At 38.5% G+C, this 19,749-nt stretch overlaps 1 protein-coding gene across 3 annotated transcripts in view; it reads left to right on the top strand.

Moving 5' to 3' along the window:
• snx7 (sorting nexin 7) overlaps positions 1-13,039 on the top strand; it is a 53,005-nt gene extending 39,966 nt beyond the window's left edge. For 2 of the 3 annotated variants that reach the window (XM_062441741.1, XM_062441739.1), the window contains exon 9: positions 9,883-13,039. In XM_062441741.1, coding sequence (XP_062297725.1) covers positions 9,883-9,966 — 84 coding nt within the window. In that variant the 3' untranslated portion in view covers positions 9,967-13,039. The remainder of the gene's footprint in view (positions 1-9,882) is intronic. The other variant, XM_062441740.1, reaches the window with a different exon arrangement.
• Positions 13,040-19,749: the final 6,710 nt, after the last annotated feature.

The raw sequence follows: 19,749 nt of genomic DNA, 5'->3' as shown, positions 1-19,749 counted from the left end.
AACTGGTATTCATGATTGATTGGTTTGATATTTGAAATATCCATGTACTGTATCAACATGGATGGCTGTGTCACAGGAGGTAGAGCAAGTCGTCCACTAATCGGGAGATTGGCGGTTCGATCCCGGCTCCTCCAGTCTGCATGTCGATGTGTCCTTGGGCAAGATATGACATTTAGCTTAAAAGTGCTTTGAGTGGTCATAAGACTAGAAAAGGTACAGTCCATTTAACATTTACATGTGTGGTCATACAGCACAGTGCAAAAAATACATACTTTATAAACTTATTTTCATGCATCAAATTCAAACATACACTTAGCACTCATCTAAACCTTTTCACATTTAATATATAAATCACAGTACAGGGAACTTAAACTATCGATCAACTGTTTGCCTCCCAGACATGGTGAAGCATGTGTTTACTAAATCAAGCAGGTATTAATGATGCAGTAATCTTTCATTGATATGCAGGGCTCTGAAAAATGTGTTCTGCTCAGCTCTGCCTTTACCATGGATGGCAAAGGCAGAGCCTTGTCAGCATCACCATGGTTACCTCATAGCAACAGGGTATTCGGTAGAGAATGGGACTGATATGAATTTGTGAAGGATGTTGGTTAGATTTCAGGATTATTTTTACTGTGATTATAGAACTGGACCAGCTGTTGGAAAGGCATTGCTCATATTTTTGTACTGAAAGTTCCAAAACCTCATCATTTGGTTCAGTGTATAAAACAGTTAGTTCCGGTCTTTGATTATGATTGGCTGAGCTGTGTTAAAGCTGTAAAATATTCTTTTAGCACACACCTGTGACTGCATTACAACAGTATTACTGCACCAATTAATCACCTATACAAATTGTTACAAGTGTCCGATTTTGTTGTGTTGATTTACTGTGTGGGCTAAGTGTGGATGAGTGGTGGAAAGATGGGAAATTGGCAGGACAGAGGAGGAAGATAAAAAAAAAATATAAAGGAGACGGGAGGAAATTAATGAGAGGGAAATTAATAAGATATTCCTTTATTCCCTTATTAGTCCCACAATGGGGAAATGAATTGCAAAAATCAAGAAATGAAGCTGGAACCTTTAAGACAGATCCTGAAGACATTGTAAGGTCAAGGTTTTTTTGCCCAAAATCACATTATCACTGTCAGTAAACAGTAAATAGCCCACCTGGCTGTCACTGCCAGAGACAGACACTGTTTTCTGGGGACAGTGAACCAAATAATCAGTAGGGAGGACTGACCGGGTCCTGGTGACTTTTCCCCGCATACATTCAGGGCACCTGTCAAGAGTCAAACACCCCTATACCAGCAAAGTGTAACCATTATTCAACACTACTTCAACAATTAAACAATTAATGGCAATTTCTAAGCATGCTTGACTAGCCTGATAAGCAAGCTTTATGTTCTTGGGCAACCAGTCTGCTAAATGATGCTAAAAAATTCACATGCTTGGTGGAAGAGTGATTATTTGTATTAATATATGATTGCATGTTTTGTTGCTGCATGTCTTTTTTTTTTAATGAAACCTTGCCAGGTATATATAGTAACCATTTTCTAAAAGCAATAAGCCATGCAAGGCTGTAGTTTACAGTGATTGCTTCTTTACCTGAATGCCATCATCTTCTCTGGCAAGTGCATATGAATATTGAGCTGAAAAAGCCATTGCACAAATATTTATATAAGGCCATGTTTCCAATTGTATTCCTAATGTTAATAATTATAATGTAGTATTAGATTAAGAAGTTATTGGCTTTGACGCTCTTTAAAGTCTGTGTAAAGTCAATTCATTGATTTACTTCTAAACATATTATACATGTTGGAAAATGGTTACAGAAAACATGTGAAAAGGTTGATAACTATGCAGTACTGAATTGTGGAAATAGAGCCTTAAACTGTTTCTCACCCTCTCATTTTTCCTGATTTTCTGAGCCTGCAAAAAAGGGCTACTCTGTGACGTAGTGGCGTACCCGCGTGACCGTGGTCCCTCCCCTACTATATAAGACCGAGAGTCCGCTCTCCTCAGTGGTTAACCTGCCTAGTGACAAGTTATTGTTAATATCTAACACTACTACTACTACAGTCTACAGTTAGCCAGTTAGCTGTGCTAGCCGCCGAGTTAGCCGCCGAGCTAGCAGCTGAGCTAGCGGCAGAAAGCTCTCAGACGTAGCATCCATGTTTCTGGTAGAGGTGGTGACTTTGATTGACAGGTGACACTTGGTAGGGGGCGGGGTTTCAGCAAACTCGGCGGGCACTCCCACAGCGTTTGGGAGAAGACAAATAGGCTGACTTTTACACAACTTTGAAGCCTAATTTCATATATTTGGCGATTTTTTTTAATCATTCAAATTTGGCAGGGTGGTTAACAACACACTTTTCTGTGGCATGTCAAACTCAGAACACATATTTATTCTTACTTTACACAGACTTTGCAAATGCAGAACTACACCACAGATGGTTAAAGTGTGTGTGCGTACTTGTACTTGTATAACTATCAATGTGAGAACCTAGGGTTCTATCAAGGAAGTGAGGACATTTTAGGAAAGTGAGGACATTCCTCCCTTTTTAACACACTTTCAGGCTGTTTGAGGCTTCAGACTTTGGTTGTAGGTGAAGGTTAGAATTTGGTTTAGGTTTAGTTTATGCTAAGGGTTCGGTTTGGCATTCAGTTGTGATGGTTATGTTTAGGGGCCAGGGAATGCATAATGTCATTGAACATCCTCACTAAGATAGCTATTCAAACTTGTGTGTGTGTGTAAGCAGGGTTGAAGTATGTGCCCCTGCTGGCTGTGTGTGTTTGTCCTGATTCTCAGTGTTTACCTGTGCTGCAGCAGCAGTGGAGCTTGAATAGCTGTAGGCTGATCAGGCCCCTGCTTTCCTAATGAACCTTGTAATTAGAGTTTTAGCCCTGGCTTTACTGAGAATGAGGCTGAGTGCACGCTGCTGTGCTGTGTCATGGTGTATTTATTTAATAGGTGCCTGTGTGTCTGTTTGTGTGTATTATACTGTATGCATGTGTTCATTTAAACCTCCTGCTACCTCAAAGGATTACTCTGGCGTATTACACTTGTTTCTAATGTTTGTAGTTAACCCCATCCAATATGATTTTACATTATTCTCACTACACTCCTGACATATCAGTAATTCCTTATTGCACAGAACCACAGTGCTTGTGCAGCTACTAAAAGTACAGTAAGTCAAAGATGAACCAGCCAAGAGTCGCTTTGAATAATGTTAACATTGTATGGTCAGAGTGGTGTGTATGTTGTGGACATTTCTACAAAAGACAGGACTTTGAGTTTTGTCTCAGAAGGGCAAATCATTTTTTATAATTATTTATTTTAGCCGTTAAAGTTATAATCCTTAAGATTTTCATAAAATGAAATCAGATTTGTACTATATAGGTCTGAATTTTCTCTGCAATAGCCATTCAATGTATTTACATACAGTAATGAGCTACTATATAGGCTAGTAGTTTTTAATGGCACACCAGATTCTAATTGGCTATCTAAAGTTGCAGGATTTACAGGAAACTATGCAGCATGGACTCTAGTCTAATTCATCTAATTGATAACAGTCTCACTGATCACTCTCTTTACATTGTGTCAAAGCTGTAAGCTATTACTAATGCTAACATCTTTGCTGCTTCACATTAAAAGTGTCCAACAGCCAACAGAAACACAATGTATTTGTGACTGTGGTTAACACTGAGAGTGATTGTTCATGTTGGGTGTTTCTTCTTCAGCTGATCATATTTAAGGAAGGTAAGGTAATAAGAGTTGTTAGATGAAGAATGATGAAGTAGCTTCTTAAGGAGTGTTTGAACCTGTAATTGTTGTTACCAGACTAACAATGCATTGACACCTGAAGTATTAAAACTTTAAACAGTGTTTCAATAACTTTAACCATACCATAGTCACTATGTGTAATTTTAGAATTTTAGCATGAAAATGAATTACAGGCAAACTTTAAAGAGTGAATAAAAGATAACATTTGTGTTAAATTTAGGAACATTCTACAAGATCTTATGGTAAACCAAAATGTAGATTGAAAGGCAAAATAAGATATAAACATTAGAAAGCAGCAGAGTCTCGATGGGTTTCTTTTAGAGGCAGTCAGAGTAAGGCAATCCCTCACATTCTCTGCTAGTTTGTTCTGAAAATGTGGAACATAAATAAATCAAACTTCATTGTCATCAATCTTTGTTCTTGGAGCAGCAGCCAGACTTTAAGAAGTTAGTTTCATATGGTAAAAACAGGTCAGCGGTATATAGTCAGCCACCATGACCTCGCAAGGCCACCGGCTTAGCTAGTCCCTCCAGGCAGCATTTGATTGGATACAGTTTTGTACATGCCTCTGAGTGCAGGATGAAAACTGGGATTCTTTTTTTTTCAGTGACTTTAAAGATTGTTGATTATCCAGACAGCTGAAATAATTCCAGACTCCACCCAATCCAAAGCTACAATACCATGAATGTGTCTTCTGTTTGTTAACTGGAAATGAATAAATCCTGTTTCCTTTTCTACCAGCTTTCTCTGTTGTTGTCAGATTAATGCGCTACAATTTCCTTGTCTCATGGCTTTCTCTGTAGTCCTCCTGAAAGTAGGCTGTGCTGAGTCGACAGCTTGTTAAATCCAGGCTCCTTGGACAGATTTAGTGCTGCGCAGGAACATCTGCTTTGTTAGAAACACCCTCAGTGTTCTAGCTGCCTCTGTAGCCGACGGCAACGGTTCTTTCTATTTAAAATAACATTGTAAAGACATCAATTAGTACTAACTCTAATCACATTGCCCTGTATGTAAGCAGGTTCAAACATTTAAAACATAATCTGTGGTGTTAAAATACAATGTTACAGATGACATATACTGTACATCTCCACGTCTATGGTCAACACTTACTGCACAATGTCTCGTGTGTGTGTGTGTGTGTGTGTGTGTGTGTGTGTGTGTGTGTGTGTGTGTGTGTGTGTGTGTGTGTGTGTGTGTGTGTGTGTGTGTGTGTGTGTGTGTGTGTGTGTGTGTGTGTGTGTGTGTGTGTGTGTGTGTGTGTGTGTGTGTGTGTGTGTGTGTGTGTTTTGGGAACTATTAATCTGATCAACTTCACACTTGTCAGGTGTCTTGTTGGGGACTCAAGGATGTTCATTATGGAATTTGGTGCAATATGCACATTAATATTAATGCACTTTGTACCCCTGAACTCCTCCTAACACACACACACACACACACACACACTGGGACTTAGCACAATATATATGGCACTATTGTTGCACTCTAATATTTATTTATCTGTAATATATACATATCATTTATTTTTCATGAATGCAACGTTTCGTTGGTTTCAAAGTTCCATCTATCTATCCATCTATATAATCTATATAATCTATCCAAACAAGTGAACAGCCATGTCTGTTTGATATAAACACCATCACATCACAGCAGGGTGGTGTTTCTTAGCTCTAACTCAGCTTCAGATTCAGTGAGTCTTACTGCTGTGGACCAGAGGAAGTGCAGCGCTGAGTGTTAAATTGTTTGGACACACAACAACTTTAATAAACAGGCAAGTCGCTCAGATCAGTGTCTGAGTGCCGCGGGGGCTGTTTGATATAAACACTGTCACATCACGGCAGGGTGGGGCTTCTGGGCTCTGACTTGATGAGTAACAAAATGTGCACACCTTGCTGCTACTCAAGAGAAAATAAGGAGCAAACACAGGTAAAACCAGCCAATAGGAGTGCAGACACGCATATGACTGGCAGCAACAAAAATCAACCAATAATAATAATAATTCTGTTTCAGCCTCAGTTTAGTCTCACTGGTGAAGATTCTGTCTGGATTTAAACCATTTCATATATGAATTCCTTCTCATATTAATTGTTATGTTTGTCTAATGGTAAATATATATGTAGTTCTCCAGAAGTAATAACAGGCACTGCACTAGTGTTTATAAAGAGGACAAGATCAGCTGCTGATGGAAACCATTTGACTTGTGAAACAATTAGAATCAATGTAGAAGAATCTTCTCTGAAAGGTCAGCAGTCACTTTTCATCTCCCATCACAGTCTGCTGCTGCCTCCTGCCTTATGTTGCCTAGGAACCTGGAGCCCTGCATCAGTCCTGTACATGAAGAAATAAGTGTTGGACTTTGTTGTGTTCTCCTTCACATGATGATATGTTAGACCCTCCCTTTCTTTCTTTCTTTCTTTCTTTCTTTCTGTCACATGAACTTAAACTAAAGCAAACCAGGCTGAGGTAGAAAGAGGGAAATGGTTGATTTGAATTTTTGTGAAGATGCACACTATTTACAAGTAACATATAAATCACATGTACTGGGTTTTAATCAATTAGTCAACTGTCTTTTAATAAAAAGCATGACCTTCATTAGTGGATCACTGGTACCAAAATTACCAAAATGTATTGTTATGGAACCAATCAATTTTAAGATTTTAATGGATTTTTAAAGATGTGTTTAGTATTTTGGCTGTGAATGTACTAAAAGAAATTGCACTTGAAGACCTAAGAGTGATTCTTAATGCAATATTTCACAAATGCATTTGGTGTCCCAAAACTTTTTTCCACCGCTATATATATTTTAAAAAGTAAAATGTTCAGATATTTTAGCCAAAATAGGAGTTGAATAATGTAAGTCTGCCCACAGCACACAGACGTGGTGCTCAGGTTGGAAACTACACAGCTTCTCCATCCAGACTGCTGCTAATGCTACACCAGTAACACACTGTTAGCTTAGCCTCTTAACACCTGCTACTGCCACTGTTCAGAGAAAAATACATCAAACAGTTTGTAAGCTAGTTAAATATTTATCTAGAAATAGATTTAAATCAGCTGATGCATCATGGCACACAAGCTGCTAATATCCCCGTTTCCAATGCAGGAACTACGGGGCCATTTGTCTCCATAGCAGGAACCTCCCCCAAGGGACAATCTCCCTGAACTTTTACGGGGTCTAACCAAGTCCCTGCCTCAGGGTACGTACCCAGTTCTGCCCCGAGAAGTTCCTGGGTGGGGCTTGAGGTTTACTCAGTGCTGATTGGGTATACTCTAAGCGGGATGTGCCGTCAACAGAAAGCGCTGACATAAGCAGCATTTTTTTTAAACCCAGCAGAAGAAGAACAGTAGTAGAAAGCGTCTACCGTCATGTACACAAACACACAAACCAGAAACGATGCAACCAGCTCAGCTCCTTCATGTTTACCTCCTCGTTGTCGTTTTCTTTGTTATGCTTTTGGTGAAGTCGCCTCGGTGACGTCACAGTCAGAGTCCGGTGGGTCCTATCAGGGTCCTACTCTGCTGTGGAGACAGGACAGCCTAGAGGACCGAGTGAGAGGACCTTCCTGTAAAGGTCCCGCCTCCTAAATTTTACCAGGAACTTCCTTAGTGGAAACGGGGCTAATGTTAGCTATCCCAGTTCACTGGCAGCTATGTGTGTGACAGTGCTAGTGGGAAGAGGGTGAGGGATCATGTCCTGCTGATAGGACGAGAATGTGATCTGAGTGTGTTCTTTAAGGTTTTGATGTAGAAGTTAAATTCTAGCTAAGTTGTTTAGTCTTCTCTCTTTACTAGCATGAGTTGCAGTTAGTGGTGGTGGTGGGGGGGGGGGGGGGGGGGGGTTCTCCTCTCTTTGGACCCTTGGCTGCCAAGGTGCCGTCTATGCAATTGAGAGAAATTGGCTGTTAAATGGAGAGTTGACGGGCCGAGGCTGACTGATTGCTGCCTCTAAACAAACTGCTATTACCAGCACACGGCTGCACTTTATTGACGTGTGCTGACAGAGTGGAACCCAAGTTCATTTCACTTTGTGGTCGCACGGCTTCCTGCCTGCCTCGTCTGCTATCTATACAACCGCTTTTATACCTTAAAAGTGCAATTCGCTTTGTCATGTCCTCTGACACACACACACACACGCATACAAACACAACAGGACTGTCTGATCGCCTCCAACAATGTGCCTTCACTGATGAGATGGAAGGAGAGAGAGAGCGATTAAAAAGAGAAGTGCTGGGATATAAACTGGGGGAAGCAGTTCAAACACTGACAGAACACAGTTTTCTATCTGATAGTGCTGATGACAATCATCATGCTGCCAGTGGCTCAGTGCTGATGATTATCACCATGATCATTATCTCTTAAATGAAACATATTCATCCCCAACCTCAAATGTGAAGATGATGTACAATAAAGAATAAATAAGAAAAAAGAGATACTAGTTAGTCATATCTGTAATGGTGGTTAAATAAAGTACAAGTGTTGTGGTTGTTAAGAAGAACATCATAAAGCAGGCTCAGCAGTCAGGTTCAAGCATAGGTCCGTTTTTTTTCTTTGTTCATCAGAAGAGCAACGTGACACTGGGATGATACGTATGTTTTTTTATTTGTTTCATTATTTTAATTCATCTAAGAATAAACAAAAACAAATATTTTCGGAGTGTAAATGAAAAGTTTGTTTGTACTATGATACTGAAGCAGTGGACTGCTTTATTTATGCTTGAATGAAAGTACTGCTGCTGTTGTCATTCTATATATTTTACACCCTCACAGGGTCTAAGGTCTAAGAATCCCCTCATAAAAAGTGTCTATACCAGATGTTGAAGCACAGATGTGTTTAGAAAGCATCAATAGTGGATCTGACTGATCAATAAATGTGATTAAACCTTGATTCATGTTTCAGAGAGCACAAAAACATTTCCTATCACACAATATCATGTCCTATTTGACCTAAGACATGAAAATATAACATAGCAATAATGATGTAAATGTATTTTATAACTTTATGGAAGTGTGGGGTTTATTGTATAACCATTAGAGCCATCAGTCTTCACTGCTACATCATTGAAAGAAATCCTCATAACTACTATCTTATTAAAACTATTAACTATTCATTTCACTAAAACACATGTCAATAGATACGGAGATAATTTGACCCAGAACAGACTCAATGGACAAACATTTGTAGCATCTATACAAAAGTAAAACATTTTAACATATTTTCATTGTTGTGCATTTTAGGCCACTTTAGGAAAAGTCATCAAATTAAGTAAAAGACCTTTGGGGTGTTTTTACAAAATGGCTCAAATTTGACCCAAACAATTTAATTCACTTCATTTGATAAATTCATCAGACTTTATTTTTAGCTCCATGATCTGTTTAAACAGCATGAAACTCCATATTTCTCTTTTGGTCGTTGCCATGGCAATGGGCGGCCATTAATTTGAGGGGCGGAGCTTCTGAAGGAGCATGATGGAGGAGTGTATTTGTCTGGCTGTGTTAGTTCTCTCTTCACAATTACTGACTCTACCTTAAGTAGTAGTTTTCCATCACTGACACTGGTCTAAAGTCAGTTCCAGAACAGATGGTAGAGAAACGGTGCATGTAGTGTGTGTGTGATGTCATACATAGATGTTTAATAGGATGATTGTGAAAGTTTAATTTTGTAATAGCAATTTAAGTAAATCTTAACTCAGGCTCAATCTTATTGACTAGTTTTGTCCAGAGCTTTCAAACTACATCTCATCTTCCTCATCAGTAATGTTTGCTCGGTTGTCATGACGATACAGTAGACCTCTTACAGAAGATATGTCACATTAGGGAAAAAACGGCAGCAGTCAAAGTTCTAATGTTTCCTGTGTTAGCCTGGTTGGTCAGCCTCCTACATTCAGGGATTACCTGGAGGTGTTACAGTAGGAGGGTGTGTGTAGACCACAGCTGCACCATGATCACTGAACATCTGGAGTAACTCATTTACCCCTACATACAGTACACATAGGAGACACAACTCTGAATGAAGTTTCCTGTAACTTTTTTAATGTCATGATGATGATGATGATGATGATGATGATGATGATGATGGTGATTGCGGTGTGTGTTCTCTTCCAGTGCCTGGCTGTGTGGGAGTCGTTCCTGCTGTCTCAGAAAGAGGAGCCCGGTGAACAGAGAGAGGAGGAAGACGCTGCCTCTTAATGTGTTGACTTGATCCAAACTTAAAGGTTGCCTCTTTCAGAACTACATAATGCACACCCACTTTTTTGTCTGTCCTCCAAAAACCCCTCTAAATATAGACTCTAACCCAATGTCAACTCATGCACACATGCATCATGTACGAAACAAGCGCACTCTGTCTCTCTTCCTCTCTGTCTGTCAGGCCAAAGATGTTAATCCCAGTCTCACCATTCCAGTGATGATGGTTCATCACTAAAACCTACACTGTGATCCAAATATCCATATGTTAGTGTTTACACACCTCCATGTGCATGGCCAACAATGAAGTGAAGACTCCTGGTGTTTCTAGCTCTTTTTTTCTTTTTTTTTTTTACTGTTTCCAGATGCAATTTTCATCTCACCTCATCAGTGGAACCACAGTACAGAAAGCTGTGTCTCTGTTCAGGAGATTTCTACTTAGAGACATTCAGACTACTAAAGTGTGACCTCATCATAAGTTCCCACTCCTCACCTCTCAAAAAAAAAACACAAAACTAAAGATTGATTCAGGCCGTCCTGCTCAGCTCCTCAAGTTGGAACTTTACCATCAGGAAGTTTGACTTTTAAACAGACGTTAATTCCTTCATACCTATGATAATAATAATAATAATAACTGTGTACACAGTTTTCCTGCTGTGGTCCCTCTGCTGCTGTTTCTGACCTTTCACACGTTGTAGTGATTTCACTGTGTTCACCAAAGAGCACTTTGTTGAGTATAATATTATTTTAACTGATCTGAATGATGACCAAAACTATGAAAATAAGAACCATTCTGTAATAAACAGTAACATCCATCAATGGTAAATATATCAACAGGATTTCCATTTCTTTATGATTTTTCTGCAACTTACAATTATTTTCATTACCAATGAATCTGTTGATTTTTTTTTTTTACATTTATTTTTGAATCCATAAAATGTCAGAAGTGTTGATCAGTGTTTCTAAAAGCTCCAGATGATGTCATCAAATGTTTTGTTTTGTCCACAACCCAAATATATTCAGTTTACTGTCACAGAGGATGAAAGAAACAAAGAACATTCACATTTTAGAAGCTGGAATCAGAAAATGTTGGCAATTTCTTTTCTTTTTTTAAACGACTCAAAACAATGAATCAGTCATCAGAATAGTTGGTGATTAATTGAGTAGTTAACAACAGACTTATCGTTTCAGCTTTACATTTTTTAGTCATAGTATGTGAATGACTCAGACAGCAACAGTATACAGTACAACTGATGGCTGCTTCATACAGTGCCTTCTTGTAGATGAAGTGATGTATAGACCAATGGGAGGTAAATGTCCAACTTTTTCTAATTGATAAGAACAGCCTGAACACACCATTAACAAGCAGCTCTGTGCAGCAGGTTAGTTTCTACTGAGATAACACATCTGTCAGGCTGCTGTCACATATTCATTCATCTCAGAATGCACACTTTAATGATTTGTGGCCCCAGAATTGTGACCCAAAAATGTCACTAATACCAAACTGATGGAACCATGTGACAAACATCCATCCTAAGCCTAAGCTTTATAGTTTATTAGCAAACAATACAGATGTCCAAGTTTTCCAGGATCCAGGAAAATTGTCTTTTCTGAGTGTGAAAGTTATCAGCCTTGGACCCAACTCTGTCAAAAGATACTAAGTTTTTATATATTTTTTTTCTTTCCTTGGGGGTGGGGTCAAACCAGTTTCTATACTATGTTGCTGACATGGCCTGGTTTGTGGTCATACACACATACACTAACACCAGGATCAGACTACACACTTATCAGCTGCTTCTTTTACCATGTGTGGTGAGTGATGGAGGAAAAAACACCACTTCACAATATCCTGACAGAAACAAGCAGCAGGTCAGACTGTAACTACACAGAGTGCTCTAAAGCCTCTTTCAGACATGCACATTCATCTGATGGCAGTTTAAAGTGTCAGCCTCATGTCTGAATAAACACTTGAGTGTCACTTTCAACCTGATACAAGCCTGACACATAAAACATGCAGAGAGAGAAATGTGCTTCTAGTTTCACCTTCAAACATCTGTCTTATACATAATGTCTCAGTAATCATCTCATATGCACACAATTAGATTTGAAATCCATCAATAATGCAGGCTGAAAACAAGCAAAATGTATTCTTTTCTTTACATGTTTCACTCACCTCTCCCTCTTTCTGTAAACGTCCTGATACATCTGAATAGAGCTATTAAGAACATTCATGTAAAACACACAGATGCAGTCTCCAATGTAACATTTACATGTCTGAAAAGAGCTTAACTGTAAACTCAGAGAAGAGGAAGAGGAGGAGGAGGAGGAGGAGGGTGAACCTGGACTCTGACTCAGGAGCTTTACACTCATCTTACTGAAATGTCCACGAATGCTTCCAGCTTCACTTTCATTCGTATAACACTGATTACAGGTGCTGCAGTCAGTCTCATGCACCTCACCTGTTCATCTGCAGGTTGCTCCAGGTGAGAAAGAACACGCTGTATGATTGGTCGAGGTCCAAACAGAACATACTGTGTAGTCTGATCCTGCAACAGGTCAAACTTTCTATTACTTTAACATTAATGAATCCAACTTTGACTGACAGCAAGTTCAGATCATGTGTCTTTTTGATATATTTGCTCAATTATGAACTGATTCATTCAGGGTAAACACCTAAAAAAGTGAAGTTATGTCATCAAGAAAATGCATGGAGCATCATGTTAGATGATGATGATCTAAAGTTGGACTTTTCATGTGAGATCAGACTGGTGTGAATGACTACAGCACTATTGACCTGCTGTGAAACTGTAAATGCTTTATAATGAAACCCTCCGTAGAATGTTTGGTTGTTTTGTGCCGATGGAGATTTTCAAGTTTACATGTTTGATGAAGACTCTGTGTCTTTGTAACATAATGCTTCAATGATCCTTTTATACTGATCGATTTTTCCTCTCTTTTTTGCTTTTATTGTTATTGAATATGTAAAAAAAAAAAAAAAAAAAAAGATTAAAAAAACAAGTCAGAATGAAATAGATTGTGAGATGTTGACATGATAATAAAAACTGATTTCACATTATTGACTGATGTGCTTTGTGTTTGTAGACTGTTGAAGGTGGAACAAGTGACTGAAAGTGACTTGCTTGTGTGCGTATTATTTCTCTGACTTCAACACGTTTCCTCTCTTCGCTTCTTCTTCTGTGACAGCACGTCGATTCAAACGTTTTTTTAGCAAATGTTTTCCAAGCTGCTGTAATTATTCTCAGTCCTGGGCTCAACTGTAAAGTCTGACATGTCTTTTTAAAAACGGTTTCAACTATTGAAACTAAAGTCTCTCTGCTGGAGTTCACAGTCAAACTTTTTTAGCTTCAGCCCATAATGAAGATCAGGTCTAGGAAATATTTCTCTCCTCATCTCCACAAACACTGTCAGACTTCAGTGAAATGTGTCAGCTGGCATGTGTGGGTTTGGTTTCTTATGTGTCTCGTTATCTCACTGTGCAGGAACTAGATTCACAGTTTTTTTACACTCGATGTGAGATTTAAGTGTTCAAAAAACTGCTGTAATTTGTGGTTTTGCTCAGAGAAGAAAGGTGTGTTAGGTTTAGACTATTACTAACTTTAAACTGCTCAAAAGTCAGGATTTTTATTTGTTTGTTTTTCTGAATGTGCCCCACACCCAGCAGATAGAGAGCAACATTCGCCTTCATTTGGAATCATTCTAGTTATCTGATAACTGTAAAGGTACACACACACACACACACACACACAGGGAATCTAACACTGCACTCATCAAACTGAATAGTAACTGTCACTGAGTAAATCAGTAGCTTGTAGAGTGGGAATGATGTGAAGAGCACCAATCAAATCTCATACAGTGAAAACAATGTAGAAAACATGATGTAATGACATTTGTCGTGATTTACTAAGTACACTAAGTGTGTTTCTATTGTACGTTGTCACCTTTTGCTTTTATCAAAACACCAACTTTTCCTCTTTTTTTGCAATATTTTCAGATATTTTTTTCTCATTTCCAGTGTTTCCATTTTATTCCACACAACTTGAAAATTAGAATAAAAAACAAGTTGATGGAAACCTAACGCACCTAATGATTTTTTTTCTGGGAATATTTGGAGGTTAAGAAACTTCCTCATACAAATCATTTCAGTAATAGTTGTATTCCTCAATAATCAATCTCATATGCACACTGTTGGAGCGGCGTCTCAGGAGGTTGGCGGTTTGATTCCCGGCTCCTCCAGTCCAGATGTTGATGTGTCCTTGGGCAGAACACTTAACCCAAAAATTGCTCCAAATGACTCCACCAACAGTGTGTGAATGGTTAGTCTCCTCCTGATGAGCAGGTTGGTACCCTGTTTGGTAGCTCCTGTCATCAGTGTATGAATGTGTGTGAATGAGTGAATGTGGCATAAAAGCACTTTGAGTAGTCGAAAGACCAGAAAAGTGTTATATAAGTATAGTCCATTTACCACTTACATTGGTGACAATATTAATAAACAATGTAGTTTTGCTGATATGAGGCAAAAATAAATAAATTAGGAAATATGTGTCTGTGTGCTGTTTTGGAACTCAATGATGGCATTGGTGAGAAATCCTCGGGTTTGCCACCACGAGCAATTCCATTCACATTATACCTAGTCATCTGATCCATTATTAATATAAGAAAAATACACTTGTTAATGCAGCTTTAAATAATGTTTATCAGAAAAAGCCATCAAAAATATCAGTCTTCAAAAACATAAGTCAAACTCTACTCATAAAAGGAGGAGTGAGTATTACTAGCCTAAAAGCTTAGAATAGAATAGAAGAACAGTGGTTTGAACATATGGGCTAACAACCTCTTCAGCTTTGCTTTTAGCATTAAGCATTTACTATTCCCCCCCCCCCCCCTGCATGGTTTGCACTATGTAGTACAAGCTACTACCAAGTAGGTTATCCTACACACCTAATCATATTAAATATTAAAGAAGCTTCTTTAAATAAAGCAGTGCTGTGAAAATTAGGCCCTCCACCAGCGCTTTTCTTTCTAATGCAGAGGGGGATAGAAGCGAGAGATGAAGAGGGGGAAGGAGAGAACGTGTGTTTAAACATGTACATGCAGCAGTGCTGTACACTGATGTTCAGTGTGATGATGATTCTTGTTTCTAACCCTTGTGGAGAGAAACATATGTCTCTGTACAGTGTTGAATTGTTTGCATGTGTTCTAGTGTGTGGATGATGTGAACAGCACACTGACCTGCTTCTGTTATTAACAAGTGAAAGTGGCAGAGTAGGTCTGATGGTATTCTGTATGTTTCTCATGCGTAGACCCCAAGAATGAATATATCTGACTAACAAGCACTGTGGAATAATGTGTGTATCCAAAGTCTCTGTGTCATACAGCAGAAACCATTAAAAAGGCATCAATGAGCCACACTGGCTGACATGTTCCTTCATTAACATGAACACACACACACACACACACTGTATTTTGATTCATTTCCACCCACACCATGCTGCTGCCACAAATACCAGAGCTGAGGAGCTGAGGAGCTGAGGATGTGGATTATTCCATCACTAAAAATACCCAACAAATGTACCATTTCCTCCTGTTTCAGTAACGTGATCTCTGGAACATAGCCACTTTTTCTTTCCTCTAATGACGTTCTACATAAGTGTGTGTTCATTAGATGCTGTCAGGCAGAAGCTGCTCATTTACAACATTCCTTGTAACACAAATTGGGGATTTTTTTCCTTTATTTAATTCATTCTCACTTCTAAAATAACAATCATGACTACAATAGCAAGAGTCACATGGGATATATTGTACATGTGTCCATACATGGGTCAATGACGTGACTATGACATTTTCAGTCTAACTGCATTTTTTTCAGTTAGAAAAAGGTTTAAATTGATTTAAAAAACACCATATATATGTAGTACCTTTCCTTTATATGAAATCACTTTAACTTTTCAAAAACCACAAGTTATTAGTCATTTTTCTGTTATTTAAAGTGACAAAATATCATGTGGTGCGACCAATAATACCAATAACTGTATTAAATTCAGAGTAAAATATCACTTTTAATATTAATCACTGATACAGTATGCTTAACTGAATTGTATTTTTAAATTTTCTTTAATCATTTTTAAGCAATTTAGAGGAAAAATAATTCTTACATACATTTCAGAAGGCAACTGTGACATAATAGAACATAAATATGAGATTATTATTTACAAAAACTTAAAGGACATGCAAATAATTTGTTTCGAAACACTTAAATTCATTAATTTTCAGATAGATCACGGTCGCACCACATGACTTTTTTAAGGTCAGTTCTAATTCATCGAGAAAAACACATAAAACACCTAATTTACTATTTTAATATGTATTTATGTGTACTCAATCTTTCTTAATGTTTGAATTACTGCAATAGATATTCACATATTTATTATTTTTAAATAAATCCTTATACGTCATTGACCCACATACTATCATTGTATGCATCATTGAGGCATGCAGCAATATTTTCTACGGTGGCTGAGAAAGGTCAGCACACTGCAAACACCACAACACAAATAAAAAAAAGCCACAATGCACAGTCTGACTGTACTTTTCAATGTGTCATATTTATACACTAAAGCCATTTAGCGTCAGGTTTGATATGAAGCTAATTATTCTAACTTTAGACTTTGAACTTTCTTATCCAACAACCTACATGGTGGGTAATAATAGTCATTTGGATGAATGGAAATGTAAAGCTCTGTGGGGGGGTCAGGGATGTTTGAGAAGCAGTACCATAATGTCACATTGAATATTAGGAGGTTGTGTTTTGTCCACTTTGTGCAGTGTACATTCAATAAAAACTGAAATAATGAGGTGATCTAAAACGTGTGTATTTGAATATTATTATTTGAATATTTGTTATAATTTTAATTATAAAAATAAAATCCACAATAAATTCGTCCATCATGCTGTCTCTTTGAAACACTGTCCTGTCACTGAACATACACACACACTCCAAGAATAGCACTTTGCTCTAATATTTGATGCTTAGTTTCATTTAAGATCATGAGTAATGAAACCCAGACATCTTTCACCTGACAGCAGCCTCCATTTGGTCATGTATTCCCTCCAGTGTGTTCTGGGTCGGCCCGGGGTCTTACGGAAAACATCCAGTTGGAAATGCATCACAGAGGCATCCTGACCAGGGGCCCAAACCACCGCAGCTGGATCCTTTGGATGTGAAGTGAAGGAGCAGCGGCTCTACTCTGAGCTCACCCTGGATTTCTGAACTCCTCACCCTATCTCTGAGACCAGACACACTCCTTTCACTATTTTTCCAGACTGAGAAAATATTTTCCATTTTCACAGGTATGAAATTGTGCATATAAAACAGTTTTGTGTTTGTTCACAACATCTGGCTCCTTCAGTGCCTCACATATTTGAAATTGTGCACAGTAGGAAACTCCCTCACCATACACACAGCTGAATAATACATCTTCATTAAAATGCTGGTCCCTCTACAAACAACGCGACCGGTTTCTCTCTATCTCCTGCCTCATTTCTCCAAGCCTTAACACTGCACATATGGACCAATGGAACATCCCTCAGGTGGAGAGACTATTCATAATTCACCAAGTGAGAAAAAAGTCTTCATGGCTACAATGTTGCTCTGGCAGAGAATGAAGATTATGTTAGTACAGATGAACCAAAGCCAAGTGTGCTCACTGTGTGACATGCTCAGTGTGATGGAGTCAATCCAAGTATGGCAGCACTGAGGGGCCCCCTGAGGCCCCTGCAGGCGTGGCTCTGTGTGTGTAAATGTGTACGTGTACATGTCTGTATATGTCCATAATATACACACACTCACATTATTAATGTATTTAACCATGCGTGTCCTACTTCTTCTCTGTGTGCTGCCAATATGAGCAAAACATACAGAGTGTGACAACATGGCTTTTCTGCTTCATGCTGACTCTAGAAGCATTGACATGAGACTGAATCAATTTCACAGCCTTTACTTGATGAAAACTGTCCTCCAGTCAGGGACAGCAGTAATATGTGCTGTCCATCGTGCCTGGAAATATAACTTAATGGTCACCAAGTGAAATAATACTACTGTGGCATTCTTGTGAAAAATCCTCTAATATAACTGATCTGAGGCAAGCAGCCATGGCTAAACTTTGTGTCCACAACTCCATAATTATATCCAGAAGCTTCCTGGACAGAACTACGTAATTTGGTATCAATCATGAGGGGAAATGGAAACACATTTACTTCCTATTATTTGCCAATCTATCCCATAGAGGGCTAGTGTAATCAAAAATCATATTGTGGGTGGGCAGAGAGGTCAAAAACTAGGCAACTATTACCATCCTTGTTAAATCCCCGGTGTTTAATTTAGTAACACGTTGCAATGCAAACAAAGTGGAAAAAAATCATAACACTTGATAGAAGGCATGGCTATATATACTGCCTGTTGGGGCCGCATTTTAGTTTATTTCTGTTTACAGGATATATTGATTATTTAAGATGAATCATTGATTAAAAACAATTAATTGTATTTATATGAGTAAGGATGCACCTTCCTCAGGAGGTGAGGGCAGGGCTTAACCTTTACAGGTTGACGTAAGACACTGTCATTGACCGCAGCATATTTTAATTCAATGGACTCAAAAGTAATGTCATATTTTTTTTTCACTTTTTGTTTTTCATATTTGGACAATAAATTCTATTCATTTGAGAACAACAATGCTCACTGGGTCTTACCCTAACCTTAACTCTAACCCAGACTCACAGCTGGGAAGCCCAGCATCACACCCCACATCCTAATGATGGCACCTACCTCACTCATTTGTGCGATGACATCAAAAACTTGCCACGAATGAGAAGAAAATACAGAAAGTACTCACTTCTCAACCAAGAGAAAATGATCTCTCATCACCTTTCTACACAAATATTAGAGGAATAAAGCAAAGAGGAATTAATTCAACTGCGGGAAAAACAACTGTGGCTTCCATAAATGATCATAAATTCTGATCCCTGACTACAACATCATAAGAAAAGAGCATCAGACAGGACATGGAGGAGTCGTAATGCTGATATGAAAAAAAACAAACACTGAATACAGTGAAATAGACTTTTGTCTCTCAAAGGAACTTAAAGGAAATGAATATGTTGCAACGAAAATGAAAATCCACTCACATTCATCAGCATGCTGTCCCCCCTGGAACAAACCCTCAGAGGCCCCATTTAAAGTTATTTCCAACCCCAGCCCTTCCCTAAAATTGGGAGATCAAAGCATGTAAACTTTGCAAAAAAAAAAAACAAACCAAAGCAGCATAAGCATTCAAACAGATTCTAAATAACACAAATCTGTCAGTCATTAACATAAACAAACCCAGCTATATATCCCCCCAAAACAGGCAGCACAGACATTCTGGACTTGATTCTATGCTCCCATGATCTGGCTTCAAAATTCCAGTTCTCCAACTCCATGTTCATCCACCACAAACCCTCTGCAGTGACCTTTCACCTTATACTCACCACATTATTCTTTCATCTGCAAGCAACCCCAAGGAAGAAGTAGAAAAAGACAGCAGAATGCTATTATACACACATCAAAGGAAACCGCTAAGATAATTCATAAGGTCCAGATAACCATCACACCAAAACAGAAATAAGCTGACTCCAAAGCACTGTTAAAATACAACACACCTTTCACCAATAGAAAAATCAGGAACACATTCTACAGAAAACCTCAACCAGGACACACATCCCCAGACCTTC

Source organism: Scomber scombrus, chromosome 20 (genome assembly GCF_963691925.1).
Source record: "Scomber scombrus chromosome 20, fScoSco1.1, whole genome shotgun sequence".
Taxonomy (NCBI): domain Eukaryota; kingdom Metazoa; phylum Chordata; class Actinopteri; order Scombriformes; family Scombridae; genus Scomber; species Scomber scombrus.
The sequence above is the reverse complement of the archived record's forward strand: the minus strand, read 5'-3'. Positions and strand labels throughout refer to the sequence as shown.